At 44.1% G+C, this 14,311-nt stretch overlaps 1 protein-coding gene across 2 annotated transcripts in view; it reads left to right on the forward strand.

Moving 5' to 3' along the window:
* Positions 1-14,311, forward strand: part of LOC137346020 (sorting nexin-13-like) — a 128,476-nt gene that overhangs the window by 39,299 nt on the left and 74,866 nt on the right. For both annotated transcript variants that reach the window (XM_068009320.1, XM_068009327.1), the window contains exon 7: positions 5,873-6,066. In XM_068009320.1, coding sequence (XP_067865421.1) covers positions 5,873-6,066 — 194 coding nt within the window. The remainder of the gene's footprint in view (positions 1-5,872; positions 6,067-14,311) is intronic.

The following is a 14,311-nucleotide window of genomic DNA, read 5'->3' on the forward strand; positions in this document are numbered from 1 at the left end:
GGTGTAGGAGGGAGTGAATCACATTTCTGAAGCATTGGGACTGGTTCTGGGGCAGGTGGGACCTGTACAAGATGGATGGACTGCACCTTAACAGGACTGGAACTAACATCCTCGCAGGGAGATTTGCTAGTGCTGTTGGGGAGGGATTAAACGAGCTTGTCAGGGGGATGTGAACCTGAGGGTTGCTTAAATTGGAAGGAAGTAAAGCTGGTAACAGGAGGTAGAAAAATAGCAAGTGACATTAGAAATAAAAACAAGAAATGCTGGAACCACTCAGCAGGTCTGGCAGCAGCTGTGGAAAGAGAAGCAGAGTTAACGTTCCGGGTCTGTGACCGAAACGTTAACTCTGCTTCTCTTTCCACAGCTGCTGCCAGACCTGCTGAGTGGTTCCAGCATTTCTTGTTTTTATTTCAGATTTCCAGCATCCGCAGTATTTTGCATTTATTTAAGTGACATTAGAAGGCAGGCAAAACAAAGGAGAGTATCGACTAGGCTTAGAATGCAGAATAATGTCAAGAAGACAAGGTTAAGGGCACTCTACCTGAATGCACGTAGCATTTGCAACAAGGTAGATGATTTAAAGGCACAAAAAGAGGTAAATGGATCTGATCTAATTGCCATTACAGAAACCTGGCTGCAGGGTGATCCAGACTGGGAGCTGAATATTCAAGGATATTTGACATTTAGGTAGGACGGGCAAAAAGGAAAAGTAGGTGGTGTTGCGCTGATAAGGGATGAGATCAGTACATTAGTAAGGGAGGATCTCTGATCGGAAGAACCGAAGGGTCGGAAGCTACCACAGAAAGCAGTTAAGGACAAAACATTGTATGTTTTCAAGAAGGAGTTAGATATAGCTCTTGGGGCGAAAGGGATCAAAGGATATGGGGAGAAAGCAGGAACAGGTTACTGAGTTGGCTGATCAGCCATGATCATAATGAATGGCAGAGCAGGCTTGAAGGGCCGAATGGCCTACTCTTGCTCCTGTTTTCTATGTTTCTGTGAACAAAATGTGGAATCTGCTTGGTTGGAGCTAAGAAACAGCAAGGGGCAGAAAACATTGGTAGGAGTTGTTTATAGGCCACCAAACAGTAGTGGTAGTGTGGGGCATGGTATTAATCAGGAGATTAGAGAAGCATGTAGCATGGGTGACGTCAGTCTTCATATAGACTGGTTAAAGCTAATGAGCACTAATGCTGTGGAGGATGAGTTTCTGGAGTGTATTAGGGATGGTTTTCTGGAGAATATGTTGAGGAACCAACGAGAGAACAGGCTATTTTAGATCAGTATTATGTAATGAGAAAGAGCTAATAATGTTGTAAAAGAACCTTTCGGAATGTGCGACCATAATGACAGAATTTTACATTATGTTTGAAAGTAAGCTAGTTCAATCTGAAGCCAGGGTGTTAAATTTGAACAAAGGAAATTATGAAGGTAAGAGGGGCAAATTGGCTGAGGTGGATTGTGAAAATACATTAAAAGGTATGACAGTACATCGGCAATGGATAGTCTTTGAAGAAATATGACATAGTTTACAGCAACTATGCATTCCTTCAAAGCACAAAAACCCCAAAAGTAAAGGCAGTCAACCGTGGATAACAAAGGAATTTAAGAATTGTATGAGATTAAAAGCAAAGGCCTATAAAGTTGCCAGAAATAGTAATAAACCTGAGGATTGGGAGGCTTTTACAATACAGAAAGGAGAACAAAGAAACCGATAAAGGGAGAATAGAAATTGAAAGTAAGCTAGCAAAAAACATAAAAACTGACTGTAAAAGCTTCTAAAGGTACGTGAAAAGGAAATGTTTGGCAAAGATAAATGTGGATCCATTACAGAGTCAGGAGAATTTATAATGGGAAATAAAGAAATGGTAGAGAAGCTAAATGATTACTTTGTGTCTGTCTTCACTGAGGAAGATACTTGACATCTCCCAGAATTAGAGATCCAAGAGATTGGGGAGAATGAGGAATTGAAGGACATTCGTATTAGTGTGAAGGTTGTATTGGAGAAATTGATGGGGCTGAAGGTTGATAAGTCCCTGGGACCTGATATTCTACATCCCAGAGTGTTGAAAGAGGTATCTATGGAGATAGTGGATGCATTGGTGATCATCTTCCAAAATTGTATAGATTCTGGAATGGTTCCTGCAGATTGGAAGGTAGCAAATGTCACCCCATTATTTAAGAAGGGAGGGAGAGAGAAAACAGGGAATTACAGACCAGCTAGGTTTACATCAGTCACAGGGAAAATGCTAGAATGTATTCTAAAGGATGTGTTAAATGGACACTTGGATAATAATGATCTGATTGGGCATAGTTAACATGGATTTATGAATGGGAAATCATGTTTGACGAACCTGTTGGAATTTTTGAGGATGTTACTAACAGAATTGATAAAGGGGAGTTGGTGAGAAGGCTTTTGATAAAGCCCCCCACAGAAGGTTGGTTAGCAAAATTAAGCACATGGGATAGGAGGGAATATACTGGCATGGATTAAGAACTGGTTAACAGGCAGAAAGCAGAGAGTAGGAATAAACGGATCATTGTCGAGTTGGCAGACTGTGACTAGTGGGGTACTGCAAAGATCAGTGCTTGGGCCCCAGCTGTTCACAATATATATCAATGATTTGGATGTATGGGACCAAATGTACTATTTCCAAGTTCGTGGATGGCACAAAACTAGGTGGAAATGTGTGTTGTGAGGAATCTGCAAAGCGGCTTCAAGGAAATTTGGACAGACTTAGTGAGTGGGCAAGAATGTGTCAGGTGGAATATAATGTGGAAAAATGTGAGATTATCCACTTTGGCAGGAGGAACATATGTGCAGAGTATTTCTTAAATGGTAAGATTTAGAAAGTGTAGATGCATAAAGGGACCTGGGTGTCCTCGTCAATAAGTCACTGAAAGCTAGATACAGGAGATACAGATACAGGAGAAATGCCGTGAACAACAGATGCCCCTCTACATTGCTTTCATTGATCTCACCAAAGCCTTTGACCTCGTCAGCAGACGTGGTCTCTTCAGACTACTAGAAAAGATCGGATGTCCACCAAAGCTACTAAGTATCATCACCTCATTCCATGACAATATGAAAGGCACAATTCAACATGGTGGCTCCTCATCAGAGCCCTTTCCTATCCTGAGTGGTGTGAAACAGGGCTGTGTTCTCGCACCCACACTTTTTGGGATTTTCTTCTCCCTGCTGCTTTCACATGCGTTCAAATCCTCTGAAGAAGGAATTTTCCTCCACACAAGATCAGGGGGCAGGTTGTTCAACCTTTCCTGTCTAAGAGCGAAGTCCAAAGTACGGAAAGTCCTCATCAGAGAACTCCTCTTTGCTGACGATGCTGCTTTAACATCTCACACTGAAGAGTGCCTGCAGAGTCTCATCGACAGGTTTGCGGCTGCCTGCAATGAATTTGGCCTAACCATCAGCCTCAAGAAAACGAACATCATGGGGCAGGACGTCAGAAATGCTCCATCCATCAATATTGGCGACCACGCTCTGGAAGTGGTTCAAGAGTTCACCTACCTAGGCTCAACTATCACCAGTAACCTGTCTCTAGATGCAGAAATCAACAAGCGCATGGGTAAGGCTTCCACTGCTATGTCCAGACTGGCCAAGAGAGTGTGGGAAAATGGCGCACTGACACGGAACACAAAAGTCCAAGTGTATCAGGCCTGTGTCCTCAGTACCTTGCTCTACGGCAGCGAGGCCTGGACAACGTATGCCAGCCAAGAGCGACGTCTCAATTCATTCCATCTTCGCTGCCTTCGGAGAATACTTGGCATCAGGTGGCAGGACTATATCTCCAACACAGAAGTCCTTGAAGCGGCCAACACCCCCAGCTTATACACACTACTGAGTCAGCGGCGCTTGAGATGGCTTGGCCATGTGAGCCGCATGGAAGATGGCAGGATCCCCAAAGACACATTGTACAGCGAGCTCGCCACTGGTATCAGACCCACCGGCCGTCCATGTCTCCGCTATAAAGACGTCTGCAAACGCGACATGAAATCCTGTGACATTGATCACAAGTCGTGGGAGTCAGTTGCCAGCATTCGCCAGAGCTGGCGGGCAGCCATAAAGACAGGGCTAAATTGTGGCGAGTCGAAGAGACTTAGTAGTTGGCAGGAAAAAAGACAGAGGCGCAAGGGGAGAGCCAACTGTGCAACAGCCCCGACAAACAAATTTCTCTGCAGCACCTGTGGAAGAGCCTGTCACTCCAGAATTGGCCTTTATAGCCACTCCAGGCGCTGCTTCACAAACCACTGACCACCTCCAGGCGCGTATCCATTGTCTCTCGAGATAAGGAGGCCCAAAAGAAAAAAAAAGAAGATGCATAAAGGGACCTGGGTGTCCTCGTCAATAAGTCACTGAAAGCTAACATGCAAATGCAGCAAACAATTAAGAAGGCTAATGGTATGTTAGCCTATATCGCAGGAGGATTTGAGTACAAAAGTAGTGAAGTCTTGCTTCAATTATATTTCTTTCTTTTTTTATAGCACCTGGAGTACTCTGTGCAGTTCTGGTCCCCTTACCTTAGGAAAGATATTATTGCCATAAAGGGAGTGCAACAAAGGTTTAGCAGACATGTTCCCGGGATGGCACGACTGTCCTATGAAGAGAGATTCGGGAAATTGGGCCTGTAGTTTGAAGAATGAGGGGTGATCACATTGAAACCTACAAAGTAGTTAAAGGGATGGACAGGGTAGATGCAGGTAAGATGTTTCCCCTGGTTGGGGAGTCTAGAAGCAGGGGACACAATTTCAAAGTAAGGGGGAAGCTATTTAGGACAGAGATGAAGAGGAATCTCTTTTACTCATTTGGTTGTGAATCTTTGAAATTCTCTACCCCAGAGGGCTGTGGAAGCTCAGTCATTGAGTATGTTTAAAGCAGAGATTGACTGATTTCTAAATACCAGTGACATAAAGGGAGATGAGGATAGCGTGGGAAAAAGGCATTGAAGTGGATGATCAGCCATGGTCGTATTGAATGGTGGGGCAGGCTCGATGGGCTGAATGGCCCACTCCTCCTATGTTCCTAAAAGCTAGTCTAATGATGACCATGAAAGCATTGTTGATTGTTGTAAAAACTCACCTGGTTCACTAATTCCTTCAGGGAAGCAAATCTCCTGTCCTTATCTGATCTGGCCTGCATGTGACTCCAGAGCCACAGCAATGTGGATGACTTTTAAATGCTCTCTGAGCCACTCTGTTGTATTAAACTTCTCCAATCTAAGAAAAGGAATGACCTACATCCCAAGGACTGCAGCGGTTCAAGAAGGCAGCTCACCACCACCTTCCGAAGGGCAGTTCAGGATGGGCAATAAATGCTGGCCCAGCCAGCGACGCCCCAGATCCCACAAATGAATTTAAAAAAAATCTATCATAGAAAAGTGGAACAGGTTTGAGGGACTGATGGCCTATTCCTGTGTTCAACAAACACCACTAAAAACAGATCATTAACAGTCTAAATGATGAAAGGTTTCAAGAATCTGCCCTGCCCTCCAACCTATCAACTTCCCTTTTGTTCTTCACTCCCCCACTTTCACTTGCTCAAAACCTATTACATTTCCAACATTTAACAGTTTGGATGAAAGGTCAACTGTTTTTCTCCCCACAGATGCAACCTGATTTGCTGAGAATTTCTGAGCATTTTTTTTTTTTGTTTCAGATTTCCAGCATCCACAGTATTTTGTTTTATTAATTTTAAGATCTGGTAATTGTTTTTCTATTTGTCTAACTTATAGAATTAATACCATTAGACGTAACGCTAATGAAATATTTGAGGGAAATTATTGGGTCAAATTATGAAGTGAAACTGATCAAGTTTCCGCAGACCATTAAAAGGTGAATATCTTTCTGGTTGCAGATTACATGCAGCAGACTGGGGGACAGGCACATCTCTTCTTCTGGCTAACTGTGGAAGGATACAGAGTCACTGCACAGCAGCAGCTGGATGTTTTGCGAAGTGTGCAAAAGGATGGCAAAAGAAGGAGCAATCAAACCAAAGGATTGCTGCGTGCTGCAGCTGTTGGTGTTTATGATCAGTATTTGTCAGAAAAGGTAAGCTTGTACCTTTCTGTTGGCTTGGAATAGAGTGCTTAATATGCTTCATGTATCACTGTGCATTTACTGGTACCACTCTTGCATTTTAAATCAGTAGGTTATGGGTTGAAACTCTATTCTAGAAACTTGAACATCATAATCTAGCCTGACACTTGAGTACAGTATTTAGATGTGGTCTTTTGGTTAAGATGTTAAGCTGCTTACTCAGCCAGATTTCAAGGCTCTCGTTACTATTTGAAAAAGAGCAGAGAGGTTCTCCTTATGGACGGCCAATATTTATTACTCAATTAACACCACTCAAACAAAAGGGCGGCACAGTGGCGCAGTGGTTAGCACCGCAGCCTCACAGCTCCAGAGACCCGGGTTCAATTCTGGGTACTGCCTGTGCGGAGTTTGCAAGTTCTCCCTGTGACCGCGTGGGTTTTCGCCGGGTGCTCCTGTTTCCTCCCACAGCCAAAGACTTGCAGGTGATAGGTAAGTTGGCCATTGCCCCGAGTGTAGGTAGGTGGTAGGGAATATGGGATTACTGTAGGGTTAGTATAAATGGGTGGTTGTTGGTCGGCACAGACTCGGTGGGCTGAAGGGCCTGTTTCAGTGCTGTATCTCTATTAAAAAAAAAACAGTGGTGTCAGTGGTTCTTTCCAGGTTAATCAAATCTGACACCGTGTTGACCCTAACTGAACTGCCTTAACTTCAATTCGACTTGGTTTGGGACTGCCAGGTTAGCTCTCCATATGAGTAGACTCCTCCAAAGTCATTGTTACCTTCCAAGGAGTTGTCAAAATTTATTTGCCTTTCCAGCAATTTTGTTAACCAATTTATCAATGCATGCTTTCAGCAGTTCCTTGGGGATGGGCATCTAAGCACAATTGTATCACCCAAGTGTATAAAGAAATGTTGTTTTCATGTCATGTCTCGTGAGTTAATGAAGCAAAAAGGCTGTACTGCTTCATTACATTGTGTGGCTGCTTCCTCTCCCAGATGTGTCACAGGTGAATTTCATTATTTTGGCAACAGTCTTATTTTCCAGTGTAATAACCGCTGTCTGCTAGAGACTAGTTATGAATTGGTTCAAATCACTTTGACCTGTTGCCTACCACATGGTCAGTACAGGCTAGATCATTAACAAGGATAAAAAAAAGTTCAACAAGTTAAACTTGAAGCCAAATCTACCTCTGCTGGGAAATTGGCTCAAGCCAGAAAAAATGCTCTTAAGATTTGCATTGCTGCTCACTGAGCATACATTTTCAAGCACCATTGTGTGCAATATATAAAGATATGGATGCCGACTACTGTCTTTAGTTCATAGCAAAGTTGGCAGTTGAAAATCTGGAAATATTTGCATCAATTATTTGTTTTGGCATTTTCCACTGATCCGAAATGTTGCTCTTGACTTTAGCTGTTCTGTGTGATGCCCAGAATAGGCTCCTGATTTCTGTCATTGTGGACAATGCTACAAATCAAAGTTGAAACAAAATATAGTCTACAATTAATGAAGATGCAGAAGTACCTTTCATCTGACTTGGCACTTATTAACCTTCAAGTAAAATAACCTAGGTGGTCTCAGGCATACAAAAACAATGACATTGAGTTTGTTTTTTCCAAGTCAAATAAGCATCATAAATAGGAGAAGTAGGCCATTCAGCCCTTTCAACCTTCTCCACCATTCAATAAGATCATGACTGATCTTTTACCTCAACTCCACTTTCCAATCATATCTCCATATTCCTTGATTCCCTTTGTATCTGAAAATCTACTCAATGACTGAACACACACAGCCTTCTGGGGTAGAGGGTTCCAATGATTTGCAACCCATTGAGCGAAGAAATTTCTCCTCATCTCAGTGCTAAATGGCCAAACCCTTATGCTGAGGCTGTGACCCTTAATTCTAGACTCCCCAATCGAGCAAAACATTCTCCCAGCATTTACTGCGTCAAGCCCCTTAAGAATTTCATATGTTTCAATGCAATAATTTCTAATTCTTCTAAACTCTAGGGAATATATGTCTCGTCTATTCAATTTCTCCTCGTAGGACCATCCCCTACCAAAGTGCACATTATATTCCATCTGCCAAGATCTTGCCCATTCACTTAACCTGTCTATTTCCCTTTGCAGCCTGGCTGCATTCTCCTCACAACTTACTTTCCCACATAACTTTATATTGTCAGAAAGCATTACATTCGGTCCCTTCATCTAATTCATTTGATATAGATTGTAAATGGCTGAGGCCCAAGTATCCTTGCGGTACCCCACTAGTTATAACATGACAACCTGGAAATCTGTTGTCAGAAATGTCACTATTTCCAAGTGGTAGAAGCCGGATCAAAAATCTTACTGACAGTCAACTAGTCAATGAAACCAACCCAATGACTTGCATGTCATTAGTCCTTTTTGGCCATCAATGTGTAAGTTGTCAAATGTTCTACATAATCATCACCAGCTTCCATCACAATCTCTTTGCTCTTTCTACCAATTCTATCGTCCTCCCTGACCACTGTTTAAGGCTAAGCAAGACTTCAGTATCCTGAACTGAGCTTTCTACACCATGTTCTCTCCATCACAAGGCCGCCTACTTCCACCTTTTGTAACATTGGAGATCTCCGATATATAGATGATTTGGAGTTGGGGACCACGTGTAGGGTGTCAAAGTTTGCAGATGACACTAAGATGAGTGGCAAAGCAAAGTGTGCAGATGACTGAAACTTTGCAGAGGAACATAGATACATTATTACGGAAGAGGTAGTGTTGGGCAAGCTAATGGAGCTAAGGATTGATAAGTCTCCTGGCCCTGATGGAATGCATCCCAGGGTACTAAAAGAGATGGCGGGAGAAATAGCAGGTGCACTGGCGGTAATTTTCCAAAATTTGCTGGACTCTGGGGTAGTCCCAGCTGATTGGAAAACAGCAGATGTGACGCCACTGTTTTAAAAGGGAGGTAGACAAAAGATGGGGAATTATAGACCGGTTAGCTTAACCTCTGTAGTGGGGAAGATGCTTGAGTCTATTATCAAGGAAGAAATAGCAGGGCATCTCGATAGAAATTGTCCCATTGAGCAGACACAGCATGGGTTCATAAAGGGCAGGTCATGCTTGACAAATCTTCTGGAATTCTATGATGACATTACGAGCAAGTTGGACAATGGGGACCCAGTGGATGTGGTGTACCTAGATTTCCAAAAGGCCTTCGACAAGGTGCCGCACAAGAGGCTGATGCATAAGATAAGGATGCATGGCGTTAGGGATAAAGTATTCACATGGATAGAGGATTGGTTGACTAACAGGAAGCAGAGAGTGGGGATAAATGAGTGCTATTCTGGTAGGCAATCTGTCACTAGTGATGTGCCTCAGGGATCGGTGTTGGGACCGCAATTATTTACAATTTATACAGATGATTTGGAGTTGGGGACCACGTGTAGGGTGTCAAAGTTTGCAGATGACACTAAGATGAGTGGCAGAGCAAAGTGTGCAGATAACTTTGAAACTTTGCAGAGGAACATAGATACATTGAGTGAGTGGGAAAAGGTCTGGCAGATGGAATACAATGTTAATAAATGTGAAGTCATTCATTTCGGTAGGAGTAACAGTAAAAAGGATTATTACTTGAATGGTAAAAAGTTGCAGCATGCTGCTATGCAGAGGGACCTGGGTGTCCTTGTGCATGAATCGCAGAAGGTTAGTCTGCAGGTACAGCAAGTAATTAGGAAAGCAAATGGAATTTTGTCCTTCATTGCTAAAGGGATTGAGTTTAAAAGCAGAGAGGTTATGTTGCAGCTGTATAAGGTACTGGTGAGTCCGCACCTGGAGTACTGTGTGCAGTTTTGGTCTCCTTACTTGAGAAAGGATATACTGGCACAGGAGAGGGTGCAGAGGAGGTTCACTAGGTTGATTCTGGAGTTGAGGGGTTGGCTTATGAGGAGAGACTGAGTAGATTGGGATTATATTCATTGGCGTTCAGAAGAATGAGGGGGGATCTTATAGAAACATATAAAATCATGAAGGGAATAGATAAGATACAAGTAGAGAGGATGTTTCCACTGGCAGGTGAAGCTAGGACAAGAGGGCATAGCCTCAAGATTAGAGGGAGCAGATTTAGGACTGAATTAAGAAGGAACTTCTTCACCCAGAGGGTTGTTAATCTATGGAATTCCTTGCCCAGTGAAGTATTTGACACTTCTTCAGTAAACGTTTTTAAAGCTAAGGTAGATATCTTTTTGAACAATAAAGGAATTGAGGGATACGGTGAGAGCGCGGGTAAGTGGATCTGAGTCCACAAAAAGATCAGACATGATCTTATTGAATGGCGGAGCAGGCTCAAGGGGCCGGACGGCCTACTCCTGCTCCTAGTTCTTATGATCTATGATCTCCCTGATTCAGCCCATTTGCTGCTGAAACCCTCATTCACACCTTTGTCATCTCCAGACTTGACTATTACAGATTCTCTGTTGGGCAGCCTCCGATCCAACAACCTCTGTAGCTCATCAAAAATTTTGCTACCCCTCGTCCTGTCCTGTCCTGTGCTGTCCTTCAGGTCCTAGTCACTCATCATCCACATCCTTGCTAACCAGCATTAGCACCCAGACCCCAGTGCCTCAAATTTCAAATTCTGTTTCTTGTATTTAAATCCTTTAATTACCTTGCTGCTTCCTATCTCTCTAACCTCCTCCATCCCTACATTCTCCCTCTTCCAAACACTCTGCTCCTTCAGGTTGTGCCTTCAGGTGCATAAACCTAATGCTCTGGAATTCCCTTGCTACTTTCTTTGTATCTCAACCCTCTTTCTTTAAGATCCTCCTTTAAGTCCATCAGTTCAACCAAACTTTTGATGAACACACTGAATATTTTCTCCTTTGGCTCAACATCCATTTTCTACTTAGAGTCATAGAGAGATACAGTACTGAAACAGGCCCTTCGGCCCACCGAGTCTGTGCCGACCAACAATCACCTATTTATACTAATCCTACATTAATCCTATATTCCCTACCACATCCCCACCATTCTCCTACCACCTACCTACACTAGGGGCAATTTACAACGGCCAATTTACCTATCAACTTGCAAGTCTTTGTCTGTGGGAGGAAACCGGTGCATCCAGCAGAAACCCACGCAGTCACAGGGAGAAGTTGCAAACTCCACACAGGCCGTACCCAGAACCGAACCCGGGTCGCTGGAGCTGTGAGGCTGCGGTGGTAACCACTGCGCCGCCACTTGGGACATATTTTTTTCTACATCAAAGATGTTATTTGGAGTCAAGTTGTTGTAATACACTTCATATATTAATGACCTTGAAGGAATAGAAAATTATACATCCAAATTTGCAGATTATACAAAGTTAGGAGGTATGGTAAGTTGTGTGGGTGGCAGGAGAGAGTTACAGAGTGACATAGACAGACTAACTGAGCAAAACTATGGTAGATTAAATTCAATGTGTGGAAGTATGAGATCCAAAAAAGAATTCAGAATATTTTAGTGGAGAGAAACTAGGACCTTTGGAGGTGTAAATGTAATTGCTCCACCATTGCCATCAAGACAGGGGACCAAGCCTGGTTCGATGAAGAGTGTAGGAGGGCATGATAGGAGCAGCACCAGGCATACCTAAAAAATGAGGTGTTAGCCTGGTGAAGCTACAACACAAGACTACTTGCATGAAAAACAGCAGAAGCAGCATGCAGTTGACAGGGCTAAGCGATCCCAGAACCAACAGATCAGATCGAAGCTCTGCAGTCCTGCCACATCCAGTGGTGAATGGCGGTGGATGATTAAACAACTGACAGGAGGAGGAGGCTCCACAAATATCTCATCCTCAATGATGGGGGAGTTCAGCACATCAGTGCAAAAGCCAAGACTGAAGCATTTGCATCCATCTTCAGCCAAAAGTGCCGAGTGGACGATCCATCTTGGCTTCTCCCTGAGGTCCCCAGCATCGCAAGTACCAGTTTTCAGCCAATCCGATTCACTCCACATGATATCAAGAGACGGCTGAAGGCACTGGATACTGCAAAGGCTATGGGCCCTGGTAACATTCCAGCAATAGTACTGAAGACCTGTGCTCCAGAACTAGCCGTGCCCCGAGCCAAGCTGTTCCAGTACAGCTGCAACACTGGCATCTACCCGGCAATGTGGAAAATTGCCCAGGTATGTCCTGTACCCAAAAACCAGGACAAATCCAACCCGGCCAATTACTGCCCTGTCAGTCTACTCCCAATCAGCAGCTTGGAAGGTGTCACAACAGTGCTATCAAGCAGCACTTACTCAGCAATAACCTGCTCACTGACGCTCAGTTTGGGTTCTGCCAGGGCCACTCAGCACCTGACCTCATTACAGCCTTGGTGCAAACATGGACAAAAGAGCTGAACTGCAGAGGAGAGGTGAAAGTGACTGTGCTTGACATCAAGGCAGCATTTGACTGAGCATGCCATCAAGGAGCCATAGCAAAACTTGAGTTAGTGGGAATCAGGTGGAAAACTCTCTGCTGTTTGGGGCCATACCTAGCAGAAAGGAAGATGGTTGTGGTTGTTGGATGTCAATCATCTCAGTCCCAGGACATCACTGCAGGAGTTCCTCAGGGTCATGTCCTAGGCCCAACCATCTTCAGCTGCTTCATCAATGACCTTCCCTCTATGAGGTCGGAAGTGGAGATGTTTGCTGATGATTGCACAATGTTCACCATTTGTGACGATTCAGATACTGAAGCAGCCCATGTCCATATGCAGCAGGACCTGGACAATATCCAGGCATGGGCTGACAAGTGGCAAGTAACATTCGTGCCACATAAGTGCTAGGCAATGACCATCTCCAACAAGAGAGAATCTAACCATCTGCCCTTGACATTCAGTGGCATTACCATCACTGAATCCCCCACTATCAAAATCCCTGGGGTGGGGGGGCAGTCACCATTGACCAGAAACTGAATTGGACCAGCCACATAAATGCTGTGGCTACAAGAGCAGGTTAGAGGCTGGGAATTCTGCAGCGAGTAACTCCCCTCCTGTGTCTCCAATGCCTGTCCACTGTCTACAAGGCACAAGTCAGGAATGTGATGGAATACTCTCCACCTGCCTGGATGGGTACAGCTCCAACAACACTCACGCAGCTCAACACCATCCAGGACAAAGCTGCCTGCTTGATTGGCATTCCATCCACCACCTTCAAGATTCACTCCCTTCATCACCGACGCACAATGATAGCAGTCTGTGCCATATACAAGATGCACTGCAGAACTCACCAAGGCTCCTTCGACAGCATCTTCTAAACTCGCAACCTCTACCACCTACAAGGACAAGGGCAGCACATGCATGGAAACACCACCACCTGCAAGCTCCTCTCAAGCCACCCACCATCCTGACCTGGAACTATATTGTCGTTCCTTCACTGTCGCTGGGTCAAAATCCTGGAACTCCCTTCCTAACAGCATTGTTGGTGTTACCTATACCCCAAGGGCTGCAGCAGTTCAAGAAGGCAGCTCAAGGGCAATTAGAGATGGGTAATAAATGGCAGGCCTAGCCAGTGGCACCTACGTCCCATGAACGAATAAAAAAAAGTAGGTGTTTGTGGACACTAAACACTTGTGCGCAAGTACAAAAAGTAATCAAAAAGGCTAATGATATTTTGGCCTTTATCTCAAATGTATTGGAATACAAAAGTGAGTAAATGATGCTACAATTGTACTGAACCTTGATCAGACCTCATCTGGAGTAGTACATTCAGTTTTGGTCACCAATCATCAGGAAAGAGGAGGCGGTGGCATAGTGGTATTTTCATTGGACTAGTAACCCAGAGACCCAGGGTATTGCTCTGGGGACATGGGTTCAAATCCTACCACAGCAGAAGGTGGAATTTGAATTCAATTATTAAATCTGGAATTAAAATGCTAGTCTAATGATGGCCATGAAACCATTGTCGATTGTAGTAAAAACCCATCTGGTTCACTAATGTCCTTTTAGGGAAGGAAATCTGCTGTCCTTACCTGGTCTGGCCTACATGTGACTCCAGACCCACAGCAATGTGGTTGACTCTTAAAATGCCCTCTGAAATGGCCTAGCAAGCCACTCAGTTGTATCTAACCGCGAGCACTGTGGGTGTACCTACCCCACATGGACTGCAGCAGTTCAAGAAGGCAGCTCGCCGCCACCTTCTCGAGGGCAATTAGGGATGGGCAATAAAAGTAGCCTGGCCAGCGATGCCCACATCCCATGAATGAATAAAAAAAATATATGTTGGCCTTGGAGGGGGTACAGTGCAGATC

The sequence above is a fragment of the Heterodontus francisci genome, chromosome 2 (genome assembly GCF_036365525.1).
Source record: "Heterodontus francisci isolate sHetFra1 chromosome 2, sHetFra1.hap1, whole genome shotgun sequence".
Classification (NCBI taxonomy): domain Eukaryota; kingdom Metazoa; phylum Chordata; class Chondrichthyes; order Heterodontiformes; family Heterodontidae; genus Heterodontus; species Heterodontus francisci.